At 37.4% G+C, this 13971-nt stretch overlaps 1 protein-coding gene across 3 annotated transcripts in view; it reads right to left on the minus strand.

Moving 5' to 3' along the window:
* DNAH7 (dynein axonemal heavy chain 7) overlaps window positions 1–13971 on the minus strand; it is a 235229-nt gene that overhangs the window by 150418 nt on the left and 70840 nt on the right. For all 3 annotated transcript variants that reach the window (XM_070581701.1, XM_070581700.1, XM_070581702.1), the window contains exons 20-22: window positions 7050–7243; window positions 5313–5511; window positions 2409–2549 (exon numbers count right to left, since the gene is read on the minus strand). In XM_070581701.1, the coding sequence (XP_070437802.1) occupies window positions 2409–2549; window positions 5313–5511; window positions 7050–7243 (534 nt within the window). The remainder of the gene's footprint in view (window positions 1–2408; window positions 2550–5312; window positions 5512–7049; window positions 7244–13971) is intronic.

Genomic DNA, 13971 nt, shown 5'->3' on the forward strand with positions numbered 1-13971 from the left:
GCCAGCAGGTGCATCTTAGTTTCCTTATCAGCAAAAGTAAAGATCTCTGTGAGTCTTACCAGTTCTCAGGTTCTGTAGTTCAATACAAGATATAAAATAAAAATTTAATGCTTGGACCTGACAGTACAAATTATATGTCCAGAAGAATTTGTTTGTATTTACACTAGCAGAATGTGTTTTCCTATACTAGAAAAACAGACTTAGAACTAAAATTTAGCTTAAACTGTGAAACTGAGTTCTTTAGGAACTACATTATATGAATCAACAAGAATTCAGATTAGCTAGATTGAAAAAAATCATGATATTGATAGTATTTTTGTTACATTTTATTCCTTGTAAACCATTCTGTACAGTGAGTTAATGAATCTGCAGGTAACCACTATTATATTCAGCCAAAATAAACCCTATCTGTAATCAAATATTTTCATCATACGTAGATCCTTCTACATACACAATGACATACTGACTCAAAATCACATCAATATTTGCAATATTCTGAGCTCTGTGGCAGTGGTGGTTCTTTCATTCATTTTATAGCACCTGTAATGCTTCATATGGAGGAGTTCCACAATCAACATTCACTGAACAAATAAATGGAAACACAGATCCTGAAGTGCACGGGTCCTCTGGGAGTGTGACAGTATAACATGGTGCTATTGTAGGATGGGTTCTCATTTTGGCTTTCTCTGTGAATGCCTCCATACCTGCACCATATTATGTGATTCAAAAAAAACTGAATAGACCAATAAAGGAATACTAAATAAATAACTCCATCTAAGTATCAGTGGATACTCTTGTAAACCAAAAAAACTATTTGTGTCTGTATGCAGTATGGTAAGAATCATAGGCAGATAGTTTTGAGCAGAGGACACATTGAAGTGGAGTGACCTAAATTGCGCATCCCTTGAGATTCAAATTACACTTGAGAGAGAAGTGGCAGCATGAAAGGACTGTAATTTATACTTTAGCTCCACCTCAACTCCCACCTGTTCCAGCTTGATTGGAGTAGGAGCAGAGAAAAAAATGGTTTTGACAGAAGGGTAGAGGTTTGATAAACACCACATTTAAACTGAAGGAATTTGGAAGATGTCTACAGATTGTCTGATTTGCTCACATTTGCTTCTTTGTTCCCTCCAGACTGCTTCCCCACAGTGGTGAGTGATAAAGTTGGTATGGTGGTTTTAGGGGCCAGCAAGCAAGGAGGGAGATTCAGGAGGCTACATGTATCCCAGTAGCCCACAGTGGCGATGGAGGAATCCCTCTGCGTGGGATGGTTGGTGGGGGGTAGCTTAAAAGTGAAAAGACGAGATCAATTCTCTGGCTCCACTGAGGAAAAAAGACAAATGCACTTGGGGCCAGACAGCCAAGAGGCCAGAAGTAACCCCAAGGGCTTACTGCGGTTGGGGAACCCCTCATCCCCAGTGCTCTGGTTTCCATGAAGAAAGACTTTATCCTGAAAATCCCTGACCACCTGGCCTATGCCCTTATCCCTTCCCACAGAGGAAACATCAGTGACCACTGGCAAGTTGGAGTAAACTAAGCATGTGTCACTCAGCTCCTTCCTCTGTGGGATCTGCCTGCTTACAGAGAATATGACTCTCTCTCAAACCCCAACACCCACCACTGTTCAACAGCACCTGAAAGACAATAATATCAAACTCCACATCAAAAATACGCTAAAAACTCATAGGTTTAAACAAAAGATTTACAATTGCTGGATTCCAATTGGTTTATCAGACAACTGAAAGTTGACCAGCTTGAAATCCTACCTCAAGGACAAGAACGTTGCATTGAATGTAGTTTCTTTTTTTAATTAATAATAGCAATCCAATTACTAATATTATTAAATTCATATATCTAATATATTAGAATATATAAAATTAAGCATCTTCAAAATATTAATAATTATTTATTCAAAGTCAATACATTAAAAATAAAAATAGTCAAAATAAGTCAACTGATACCTTGTCTTGATTCATAGGCTAGTTTTACTCAAGGCATAAAAGAGAATTGTATTATATTCTTTCCTCCTAATCTTTCTGAGTTTAGGAAGTTTCTTAGTCCTATTATCGTTCTTTTTTTTGAGGGAGATTGACCCTGAGCTAACATCTGTGTCCATCTTCCTCTGTTCTATTTGTGGGATGCCTGCCACAGCATGGCTTGATAAGCACTGTGTAGGTCCGCCCCCGGGATCCAAATTGGCACGTGAACTTAACCACTACGCCACCAGGACGGCTCTCCATTCTATTTTTTAAAAGCACAAAAATGTATTCAATGAGAAGATTGAGGCTCAACTACTCCTGACTTTTTGAGTGGATGGTCTTTATTTTACTTTTTAGAATAAGTGCATTCTGGCAATAATAACTATTGAAAAAATGCTGAAAAACCTGGGGGTAATAAAAGCTTACCTCTTGCCCCTCTGAAATAGCTGTTTGTACTTCTATTGTCCAAAAGGTTTGGGACACACAGAGAACTGTCTGTCCAGGCCAATCCCTTACCCAGTTAATTCGTTCATATTGTGTATAGGCAAAAATTGCACTTCCAATTACCTGAGTGAAAAAGAAAATGTCACAGATGAACAGTTTCACACTTTACTTGAATGAGCTGTACAATGAAGAGCTAAACTCTTAAACAGATGAACTCATACTGCTCAATTTTTTACATCTTAGCCAATTACGAAGACTCAAAGCAAGTGATTACACTACTTAAATTTAAGTTTATTCACACACTTGTCAGCAAAACAAATATATTATATAGCATTTTATTTTGCTGATACATGACCAATTTGTGTGAACCACATTATATCAAATATTTATTTGACCACTTGTAGCCAAAGACATCCTAGATACATTGGAATTCAACAAGCACAAGCAATTTTATTGCAAAATATAAATTCAAACAATTCCAAAATGGAATCAATCGAATTCATAGATAATAATTTTCTTTGAACCTAATCAAATCCCCACTTAGCCATGTGCATACGTGTACATGCACACGCAGGCAAACCACACAATTCCTCCGAAGTTCCACCTGTTTTTCCAGACCTCACTCCCTCTCAGTCCTATAGTTTGATGCCCAAGGCAGTGATGACAGGGATGGATGTATAAGTCACCATGGAAAGCTGAAAGCTGTAAAGTCAGGAAGTCTAATTTATGTACTTTGCTACATTTGTTTTCAGTGGATTGATATATCCACTTTTTCTACCAGCCATCAGTGGGAAACATTCTAATCTATTTTATGTATCAACTAAAAATAGTGAAATCGTCCGTGAGGTGATACTTACTTTAATGTTTGAATTTCAGAAAAGATTGTCAAAATTAGACTTTTCTGAGAAATATATAAGGATGAGTGAAACTTTCTGGATTTCTAGTCTAGCTAAGATATTTATAGAGCTGAACAGAGATGAAGGGCAGTGTTGGCCACTGATAATAAAGAAAATTTAAAAGGCTAGAAGAAGCCACAAGAAAGGTCAGGTGAAAATGAGCAACTGAAAGATGGGAGAAACACAGAAAAGAATAGAAGATATAGTAGAGAAATGTCAAGGATGGAATAAACATGCATTCTAGAAGGACACTGTAGAGAGAACTAGGGGAAGACATTAAAATCGAACTCACAAATTTCTATATAGTTGGATGAGGAAAGATATGACCACATAAAGTTCTACCATATTGTATGTAAAAAATATTATTATAGCAATGTATGCCACATGTATATATGTGTGTATATGAGTATATATGTGTGTATGTGTATATATTATATACTATATATGTAATTAAGTATATTTGTGTATATATATACAATAAGCATATTAATTAAGCTACATTAAACCCATGATAATCTAGTAAGATAAAGGGGCAAATTGCCAAGAACATGTTTTTTTATTATTTGCAATATTAACACAAAATTCACTTAATTTAGGCATGCAGTAGCCTTTCAAGCACGCAAATACATATAGCACAACACAGTAACACACATATCTCCTATTTGTAATAGTTTACACACATTTGCTTGCATATTTCACCAACACAAATTTACACATGAACATTTGGGGATGATATTTCCTACACAATTCTTTGCCACCCCATGTTAATGCTCTAAAATGGCAAACAAAATATTTTTTCTAAGCACTTTGACAAAAGTAAAAGAATAGTTGAAATAGTATCAGATACATCTAAAATAATGAGTTATCCCTGTATACATCAATTAACAAACCATATGACCCAGTTCAATGCTGCTAAGTAGTGGTCAAAGTGGAATTCATCTGCACTGTTAACAGCTACATAAATGGGAGTGCTAATTGTCAATACTCATCAAGGCCTAGGAAAGCTCATCCTCTTCAGCCCAGTGATCCTACACATGAGAGGTAATCATAAGAAAATAATTCAAAGAAACCAGCTATATGCATAAGGACAGTCATTATAATTTAATCCATAACAGGAAGAAATGGGAAACTGTCCAAAAGATTTTCTATCTATTGGAAAAATATTATGCAGGCAGATATTAAAACTATATTTAAGAAGAGAAAGAATCATTAAGACACATGATTTACATTAAACACCTAGATTCCAATGAAGTTTTTCAATAATATATGAAAGAATCTGAAAAATTAATGAAAACTCTTGTTGATTAGGAACTGATACCATATTTCCTTCTCATTCTTGCCCTCATGCTCCTTTGCTCAATTATGATTTTTATTCTTGATGAAGAACTTGAATGCTAAGTCCACATTATAGTAAAAAATGGATTTAAGTGCTCAATTAATCTCTATTTGTTGCCATGACTTGAAATTCTCTACCAACAAACATAATTACAAATGATTGAGTTGACAATATGTTTTATGAGATGTGGAAAATAGGAAATTATCACTAATTGTAGGAAGTGCTTATGATTTTCTAACATTTTGGTACATATATAACATATACACAGAACAAGAGGATTCACCGTGGAAACACACGTCAAGAAGATTGAAGTGAAACTGCAGAGAGGCGCTTCCAAAGCAAGACTAAAGACAGACTGTGCAGACCAAAGTGTGCCTAATTAATGATGAAAGCACGAGCATGTGGCTGCCAGAAATGAGACAGACTCATGACTGAAACTCAAGTTTTCTGTAATATAGATGGTATTTTGTCCCACTTTTCAAATGAGTCACTATAAAATTAATATCATAGACCATATCTTTGCCTTCAAGCTATCTATTACAATTGAATTGGTAATTCATGACTCAATTTCTGTTTAAATAACAACACATTTATTAATGATACATTAAAATTCTATCACCTTTACTAGAAATAATAATAAACACAGCCAGCTACCTTGTGGATGGATTTAATCATAGTTCTCTCTAACTCAACCAACCACTTCTCCACTTGCCCTCTGGCTTTGGCTGTTGAAATGGTGTCCACGAGTTCCACAACCTCTCCTTCACTACTCTTCATGTGAGTAATGTCTAAAGTTTCTGTAAATTCTACCTTTGCAATTCCTTCAAAACATTTCTTCAAGTGAGGCTGCACTCTGTGAGGAAAAAAAAATGCTTAAGAGAATTAACCAAATTAAAGCAATTCCTTAAATATCAATATTCTTTGTGCACCAATCGTCACTCAAAATTCATAACTGTGCACTATGCATTAGGCCCCTGCTAGATGCTGCTGGAGATGAAGTGCCGGGGGGAGAGGGGGTAAAAAAAAAACATACACTCCTTGCCTGCATGGATTATACAGTCCAGTGAGAGGTCATCATTAATTGAAGATCACAAAAAATCTGTGAAATTACAATTATACTAAGAGCTACAGAGGAGATGTCCATGAGGCTTTATTTCCAGCACACTGAACTGAAAGATGTTAAAAGTAACGTAAGGAACAAACCAATCTTGACTAACAGATAATACACTAACCTGAAGAATCTTCAAATACACAAAAGGATCCATTTCAACTGGGATCTTCAGAGACTGCTTGCAAATTATGAGCTGGGTTCAGTGCGTTCAGTATTTCACAGCTTACTAAGTCAACTGCTTTGAAGGTACCCAACTTCCATCCATTCATTGTAATACAGATGGAACTGACTAAACCACCCCCTTTGGGCCCATCACCAATAACCAACTGAATTCAGCATTCAAATAGGCAAAAAAGAAGCAGAGTATAAAAATTCAAATGGAAATCTGAGCCTAAATTTAGCTTTTTGTCTGGATTACTTGTCTCCTATTTTGAAGGCATAAAATACAACATTAACAAATTTGCTTAACAAGTATCTATTCACTGTCTGCTATATACTATACACTCTTCTAAGGAATGAGGAATCAGCATTGGGAGAAAAAACACTCAAAACTCCCTGCCATCGTGGAGCTTATATTCTGCTAGAGGAAATCAAACAGGAAACAAATAAGTACATTATAGAGTAAGCCAGATGATAAAAAGTACACCAATGGGAAATAAGGCAGAGAAGATAATCCAGGAAAGGTGGCTAGAAGCGCTGGAAGGGGTTGCCATTTTAAACAGAGCGATCAGGAAAGGCCTCCTGACTGGCAGATGTTTGAGCAGGTTTCCACAAAGACCTACGGCAGGTGAAAGGAGTCTTATGGACAGCTGAGTGAGGAGCATCCTAGGCAAAGAGAAAATACACTGAGGTAGAAGGCTACTCCTTTCACAGGGGTATTGCAAGGACTGTAGCAGAGTGAGCAAGAAGGAAACGTGTGGGAGATGAACAGGAAGGAGAATGGTGGACCACCTGTGTGGGTCATTGCAAGCCACCGGAGGCACTGTCTTTTATTCTGAATATAATTAAAAGAGTGAAGTGTCCTGAAAAATCTGTAAGAGAATATGTGCTAGAATAAGAAATCCACTCGAACATCCATAAAATTTGGAAAAATGTCATTCAATGATATTATCTGTGTTTTTAATAATTATTTTAAGTTGATTATTGATGATATTTAGAATAGCCTTGAAAAAGTTATTACATAAACATAATTATATATATTTATTTGTGTTCCACCTTATTCTAAAAATTAAATTTAAGCAGATAAATTTAGCCATGTGTTATATCTGTAAGGTACTTACCTAGTGGGATCTTTGGTCTCAGACAGAATCTCAAGAAGTTCATCATTAGACAAGAAAAAGAATCTGGGGAAGAAGAGACGTTTCTTTTCCAAATATTCATTAAGTCCTTTAAGAATGAGTTCCAAAAGTTCATTAGATTTTTTCAGCCTTTCCAGCATTCTCTCAATAGTTACAACTGTCAGAACATGTTTATCCTAAAAATAAGAGAAAACACTCAAATCAAAAATATTAGATACTAATTTGATTTATATTCATATTACATTTGAGATTTTACGTTTTTAATCAAATAAATATGCAAAATGTAAAGTGAATGTTTACTTTTATTTTTTTTAATTTTTTTCTTTTGAGGAAGATTAGCCTTGAGCTATCATCTGCTGCCAATCCTCCTCTTTTTGCTGAGGAAGACTGGCCCTGAGCTAACATCCGTGCCCATCTTCCTCCATTTTATACGTGGGATGCCTACCACAGCATGGCTTGCCAAGCGGTGCCATGTCCACACCTGGGATCTGAACCAGCAAACCCCGGGCCGCCGAAGCTGAACATGCAAACTTTGCTGCGCCACCGGCCGGCCCCCAAATGTTTACTTTTAAAAAGTAGTCTTGCATATTCTAGATCTAACTAGCCTCTTTAATTACATAAAAGTCATGTTGACTTGATCTTCAGCAATGTTGTTCACAATTTCTCCAAGTTGGACAGTGTCAGAGACAGAAAATGAGTGAGCGAGGGAGGGAGAGAGAGAGAGAGAAAAAACAAGGATGGGGGAAACAAAGCAGTATCAGATATACTTGTCTTTTATTGTTTGAGGAAAAGTAGTCTAAAAAGATGTCATCATTATAATTTTTTTCTTTTAATGAAGCAATCTTTTTTATTTCCACACACTCCTTTTTTTTTTTTTTTAAAGATTGGCACTTGAGCTAACATCTGCTGCCAATCTTCCCATTCTTTTTCTTATTCTTCTCTCCACAGCCCCCCGGTACCCAGTTGTATATTTTAGTTGTAGGTCCTTCTAGTTGTGGCATGTGTGATGCCGCCTCCACATGGCCCGATGAGCAGTGCCAGGTCCGCACCCAAGATCCGAACTGGCAAAATCCTGGGCCGCTGAAGAGGAGTGCGCAAACTTAGCCACTTGGCCACGGGGCCAGCCCCTATAATTATTAATACTATTGCTATCAATCATAGTAAAATAACATCATCCCTGTTTTATAACTGTAGATAAAAATGTAAGAGTTCAGGGTGGGGAGGAAGGAGTTTTCAATAAAGATCTCACATTGCAAAGAACTGCATTTGGAGCCACAGTACAGCACTCTGCTTGCTGAAGGACTCAGGTTCAAGGTCTGTTCTTCCTGAACTCTCTCGAGAGACTAAGACTGTTCTACCCACAGGGCATGGATTTCTGAACATTCTATCACATGAAAGCATCACTGTGAGCTGCTTGCTTTAAAGAGATTCAAACACAATCAAGTATTTAAAAAAGAGCTTTCTTTTATGCCGTGGGATTCAAAATAAGAATTACAACCAAAAGCTGATCTTATGAACTGATATTTTTAAAAAGTAAATAGTTTATTGATTTCTCAAAATATCCATACAAGTAACTGCTGGGTTTATGAAAACCCTTAGAAATACATATTAAAATACAATCTAAATATAGCTGAACTAAAATTCTCTTCACTTTCTTTTTCCTTTAACATATGACAGATGCCATCCAGGTCTAGCCTTGGTCTCCTAACTCCAAAATCAGCATTCACCATTGACACCAAGGGCAAAAGAAGAAAAGTTCTTTACTAAATAAGCTTAAAGCTGTTAGAAAGAGGTGCTAAAACACATTAGAGATTTTGATCACCAGATCAAATAATAAACCTCATGAGAACACACCAGCACATTTATAAATATAAGTGATAGGGCATTTCAGAAAATTTCTATGAAATTAAGTCAAGAGAATATTGTTAAAAATTAATCATAGAATTTCAAGATTAACTAATTAAACTTATTTTTGGCATTCAGCCACGACTGCGAGATCAACCAAAAATGTCAGCTGTAAACGGTTTCATACGGAAATTTTATTTCTATTGCAAGAGTCTCTAAAATATGTTTTTGTTAATATACGTAGAATGTGGCTGAAAATGATAGATATAATTTCCTGCTTTGTTTTGAATTATAACAACGTAACTTGGAAACACAGCAATTTACTCAAAGAACAAAATAATTATCATTAATACTTGTTTTCACAATAAAACAGGTTCATATGAAATATGTAACCTATGATTAGATTAACTTATCTTTAAAGGGACACAATTTTTAAAAGGCATTTTATTATATTTCCTAACAGTTTTATATTTCAAATAAGTATTTTTTAAAATGCATACACAAAAAAAGCATGACAGGGACTCAGGTCATAATTTAAACGTGTAACTCATTCAATAAAGGATAGGGTAGAACTCATGTATGCCTAAAGCCAAAAACCAAAAACCAAAATGGTGTTCTTAGAGTGCCACCTTCTGTAAAAGTATGCCTTTCTTTGTTGGAAAAAAAAGCTGAATGGTCGCTGATACATGTGAAAAACTCCCTTCACAAATTAACAATATTTGTTTTATTCTTCGCCAAAGAACTTATTGCAATGTTGCTATTTTGGATCTGAGATTTGAAAGCTAAAAAAATTCAGTTCTTTAAAACAAAAGTTCATATTTCTTTCCTTATTACAATTAAATACCTCTGGAAAAACTTAGCATCCAAGTAAAATGTTTAAATTGAATTCTTGTGGTCAAACCTATTTAAATAGACTAGCTCAATGAATCTGAGCCAAATGTGCCAGTTCTAAATGAACATGGGCAATAATCTATATACCTTTGCGTATGGACTTAAGAAAAATATATATACAAGTAACCGTCTCACAACTGGAAACTAATTTCACTCTCTTCCCATGGGATGGGGAACATAACAGAGACTGCATCAGATAAAGGAAACACAGCTCTGTCCCTAACCCACATTGCTCCTTATAACCTGGGTGACCCTGGGTCATTTACTTAACCCAAGTCTCAATTTTCTTATCTTTAAAACGAAGGTAAGAGCCCTCTGCTCAAAGTTGTTATAAGGACAAATTAGATAACATATTTGACACACCTAACATAGTGCCTAGAACACACAGACTTGAAACTACTGTTTTCGTTTTCCCTTGCATAAGTGCTTCTTGGAGAGAGACAGACAGACAGACAACTACCTGGGGGGATGGAAGGAATGAGGCGCTTACATCGCTCCATCAGGTCTATGGAATTAAAATGAACATTTTATAACCTGTCATCCTCCAGGTAAGATATTTATCACAGTAAAATAAAACTGGCTTTAAGTCCCCTTAAGCATTGCCATAAAATCCTGGTACAGGGTAGGCATTCCCATAAATATTTGTTGAATGCTTGAGCAAATGCAGGATGAGTTAAGCCTGTAGAGACACAGAACTCCAGGAGAGTACAAGCCTGGGTGTGGTACCAGGCTGCTACTTATTAGCTGTGTTCTCAGGACATAACAACGCTATAATAGGAAACTACTAGAAATTTGAAACTTAGTATGACTCCCTTGACACTTTAATTACTTTTCTGTCTCCTGGAGGGGAGGAGAAGGAACTATTAACTTTTATATTTTTTACTTAAAGAAATAATTTTACAGATTTTCTGTGTCCCCTTTGGCTTCACAAGCACCACACTCCCATCAGCTCGAACGACAGGCTCCTGGTTGATTTACATTTCTACACCAAAAGCCTGTGATATCAGGGACCTGAAACCTAATTTGGGTCTACGGAGAGAGCATACTCATTACTGCTACCAGGAAGCTTCACAGAAAGTACTGTTTCAGACTCCGTGATGGAGTTATGCTCAGGCCGGTTCAGTAAACTTCGGAAGCCTAAACTTCCTAATCAAGTCCCCGAACAACAGAAAACTGGTAAGGTCCACATTAAACCCTTTAAGCACTAAGACAGGAAATGTGGGTTCACTGAGTAGACCTTTCAGCCCCTTACAACTTTGAAATCCTTTGACCTCACCAGGAATAGAAATTCTTTCAAGACCCAGGATGTTTATAGAATTAATCCAGATCTTAGGGCCCACTTACCTAAAATTGAATTTTCAGAGAAAGTTTTTCAGAATAAACTCAGAATCCTTAGAACTAGCAATAATTCGAGGATCCATCTCAATTCAATTATTCATTCACTCAGTCAACAAATACTTGAGGGTTGGCTACACAACAGGCACTCTTCTTAGTGTTTGGCAACAACAGTGAAAAAACAAAGATCCCAGCCTCCATGGGGAGACGACGACAAATAACAAACATAATAATTCATAGTTAGAAGGTGATGGATGCTACAAGCAAGAAAAGGGGGCTCGGGATGCTGCGAAGGCAAAGGGCAGCCTTCAGTTTTGAACAGGGGGCTCCGTGCGAGCCTCTTCACAAAGGTAGTATTCGAGAAAAGACTTCAAGGAAGCAAAACCATTAATCAGCTCTGCAGACATCTGGAGGCACAGCATTTCAGGAAGAGGGTCCAGTCAGTGCACGGGCTCCAGGTCAGGGTGTGTTTGGCATGGGTGATTTGAAAAAGAAAAAAAATAGGAAGCCAGTGTGGCTGGAATAGAGTAGGTAAGATGGAAAGTCGTAAGAACAGAGAGGTAAAAGGGTGGAGTGAGCAGATCAAGAACTTCCCATTCAATGAAACCACTGATATATCCCCATACAGAGAAGTATTTCTCTCCTGGACACTAAGACATTTCAACCAGCAAAACCAAAAGTCAGGAAGCAAAATTGCTGTGAGTAGCATACTGGGTGAATTGGTGAGAAATGTCACTCTCCTTTTCACTCCTTAATTCCCGCACCCATGGACTCTGACAATGGGAGAATACATTTCGAACTGGTTGAGAACATATGCTCTGTATCCTCTAGAACTGCACCCCAAACTCGCAAACTACTGTCTTCCTGCTGGTATAGCAACTGAGTCTTCAACATGAGTCCTTCCATTTTTCATAAGGCCAACACTCATATTAGGACCTGTAAATCTCATAAGTGTCAGTCAATTGCCTCATTTCCCTTGTAATGTGAGTTCCTCAGCAGAAGCAGTGTAGTGTGGAAACTCAAAATGAGCAAGTCACTGAGTAAGTGAATGAATAAATGACAGTGTTGGCAGAAGCTTGGGAAGAGAAAGGAAAGACCCATCTGGTACAGACAAATCACTGCCCCCTTCTGTGTTAAAAGAGCTCCAGTGGATTCAATTCCTTCTAAACGGCTGCCTGGTCCCTTCAGGTGTGGTGCTGTAACAGAAGCATTATGTTTGTTTCTGCAGCTGGCAGCTTGGACAGTCAGCAGGGCTGGTGAATGGTCGTCCACGATGATAAGTCCTTCCATAATTCCCATCACTGCCATCATGACTTCTTTGTTTATAGCTAGAGTGACCATATATCCCAGTTTGATGAGGACAGTTCTGGTTTATGCTTGCTTTCCTGGCTTATTAATTACTTTAACTCTCACAAGTTCCCGAGGCTGGACAACATATTACATGATTATTCTATTCGTAGCTCACCATGCATACGCTGGCAAATGCTGGTTGACATTCACAAAATAGAGCAACTGGTCAACTATATTATTAAGTGCCTCCTTTTGCAGTGCTGTCTTTTATTGAGCATTTACATGAAAATACAAATATGCTCACATTATATTCTATTCTTTGATCCCTTCTACCTCTTCCCCAGATCTCCTTGTTACCAGCCCTTCAATCTTGTTTCTTCTAAGTTTTTGATCATGCAGCCAAACTGTTTGCTACTGACCATGATCTACGTAGATCCACACTTCCAACCCTGGGGTCAGATGAAGATCCATACTTCCGACCACCTCTCTTTCTAGGCAAGGTTAAAAAACAAACTAATATATTCCTTGAAGTTGTACCCACTAGAAGGATTCCCTTCCTGCCGCCCTTTAAGGCCACTCCTAATGACGCTGTCATTTCCACTTCTGGATGGTGCAATTATATTTTACAGAAACATCTTTAAAGTAGTCCCTAATTTCTTTAAATCATATCAAGAATTTTCTGGCACTTCAATTTCTTTTAGGTAAGAGCCAGGTTTGGGTCAAAAAACCAAGTGCCATTCACATCTCCTTGACTAGTACATTGAAACCAGGATCTCTGGTAAGTGCATTCACATCAATACATCTGACCACATTTAACTTAAGTTCTTTTCTCCATAGACAAGCACCATTACAACACATTGCCTCCTATATTTCTCAGGCTTCTGCCAAGGCTTGTGGCAGGGGGCGCTCAGCAGTATGAGGGTCAGGGTACCCAGAGTCAATCAAATCCACCCAAATGTCCCCAATCCCAGTTCTCCCCACCCCACTCTTTCCCAATAAGTAAACTACCCTTCACATACCAGATCTGGCAAGGCTGTGAGTTAAATTCCATTGTAATTTGGCAACCCAGTGGATCACACCGTATAATTCACTTTTGGCTCTGTCAAAGTTGTAGCTATGAGAAATAAGGGGCTCTTTGAGGACAATCAGAGAAGCTCTTTAGTCCTCTGACCATGTCTTGAGCAGAGAATTTAAAACTCTGAATTATGCCATTTCTTTAATTTCTCCAGTGCTTTTGAAAGAATTCAGCCCATCTCACATCCCTTATATTTCAAATTCCTACCATATTGACCTATTCCAGCAGCCACTTGGTCTACCAAATCAATGCCTATAAATAGACTCTTTATTCCAGGAAATCAAGAGCATAATTTAAGTTAATGATTTTTGCACTGCATGCCAGGTACCACACAGTGTTCCATTTTCAGATGGTAACTAGATCTTCACTACCCTGAAACCCAACTGAGTCACATGAACAATCCTAGATTCCATCCTTGAGGTTCTGGTTTATTTATTACGAGTTTAGTGCAGAATCCTTCTAGGTACA

This window comes from Equus przewalskii, chromosome 17 (assembly GCF_037783145.1).
Source record: "Equus przewalskii isolate Varuska chromosome 17, EquPr2, whole genome shotgun sequence".
Classification (NCBI taxonomy): Eukaryota; Metazoa; Chordata; class Mammalia; order Perissodactyla; family Equidae; genus Equus; species Equus przewalskii.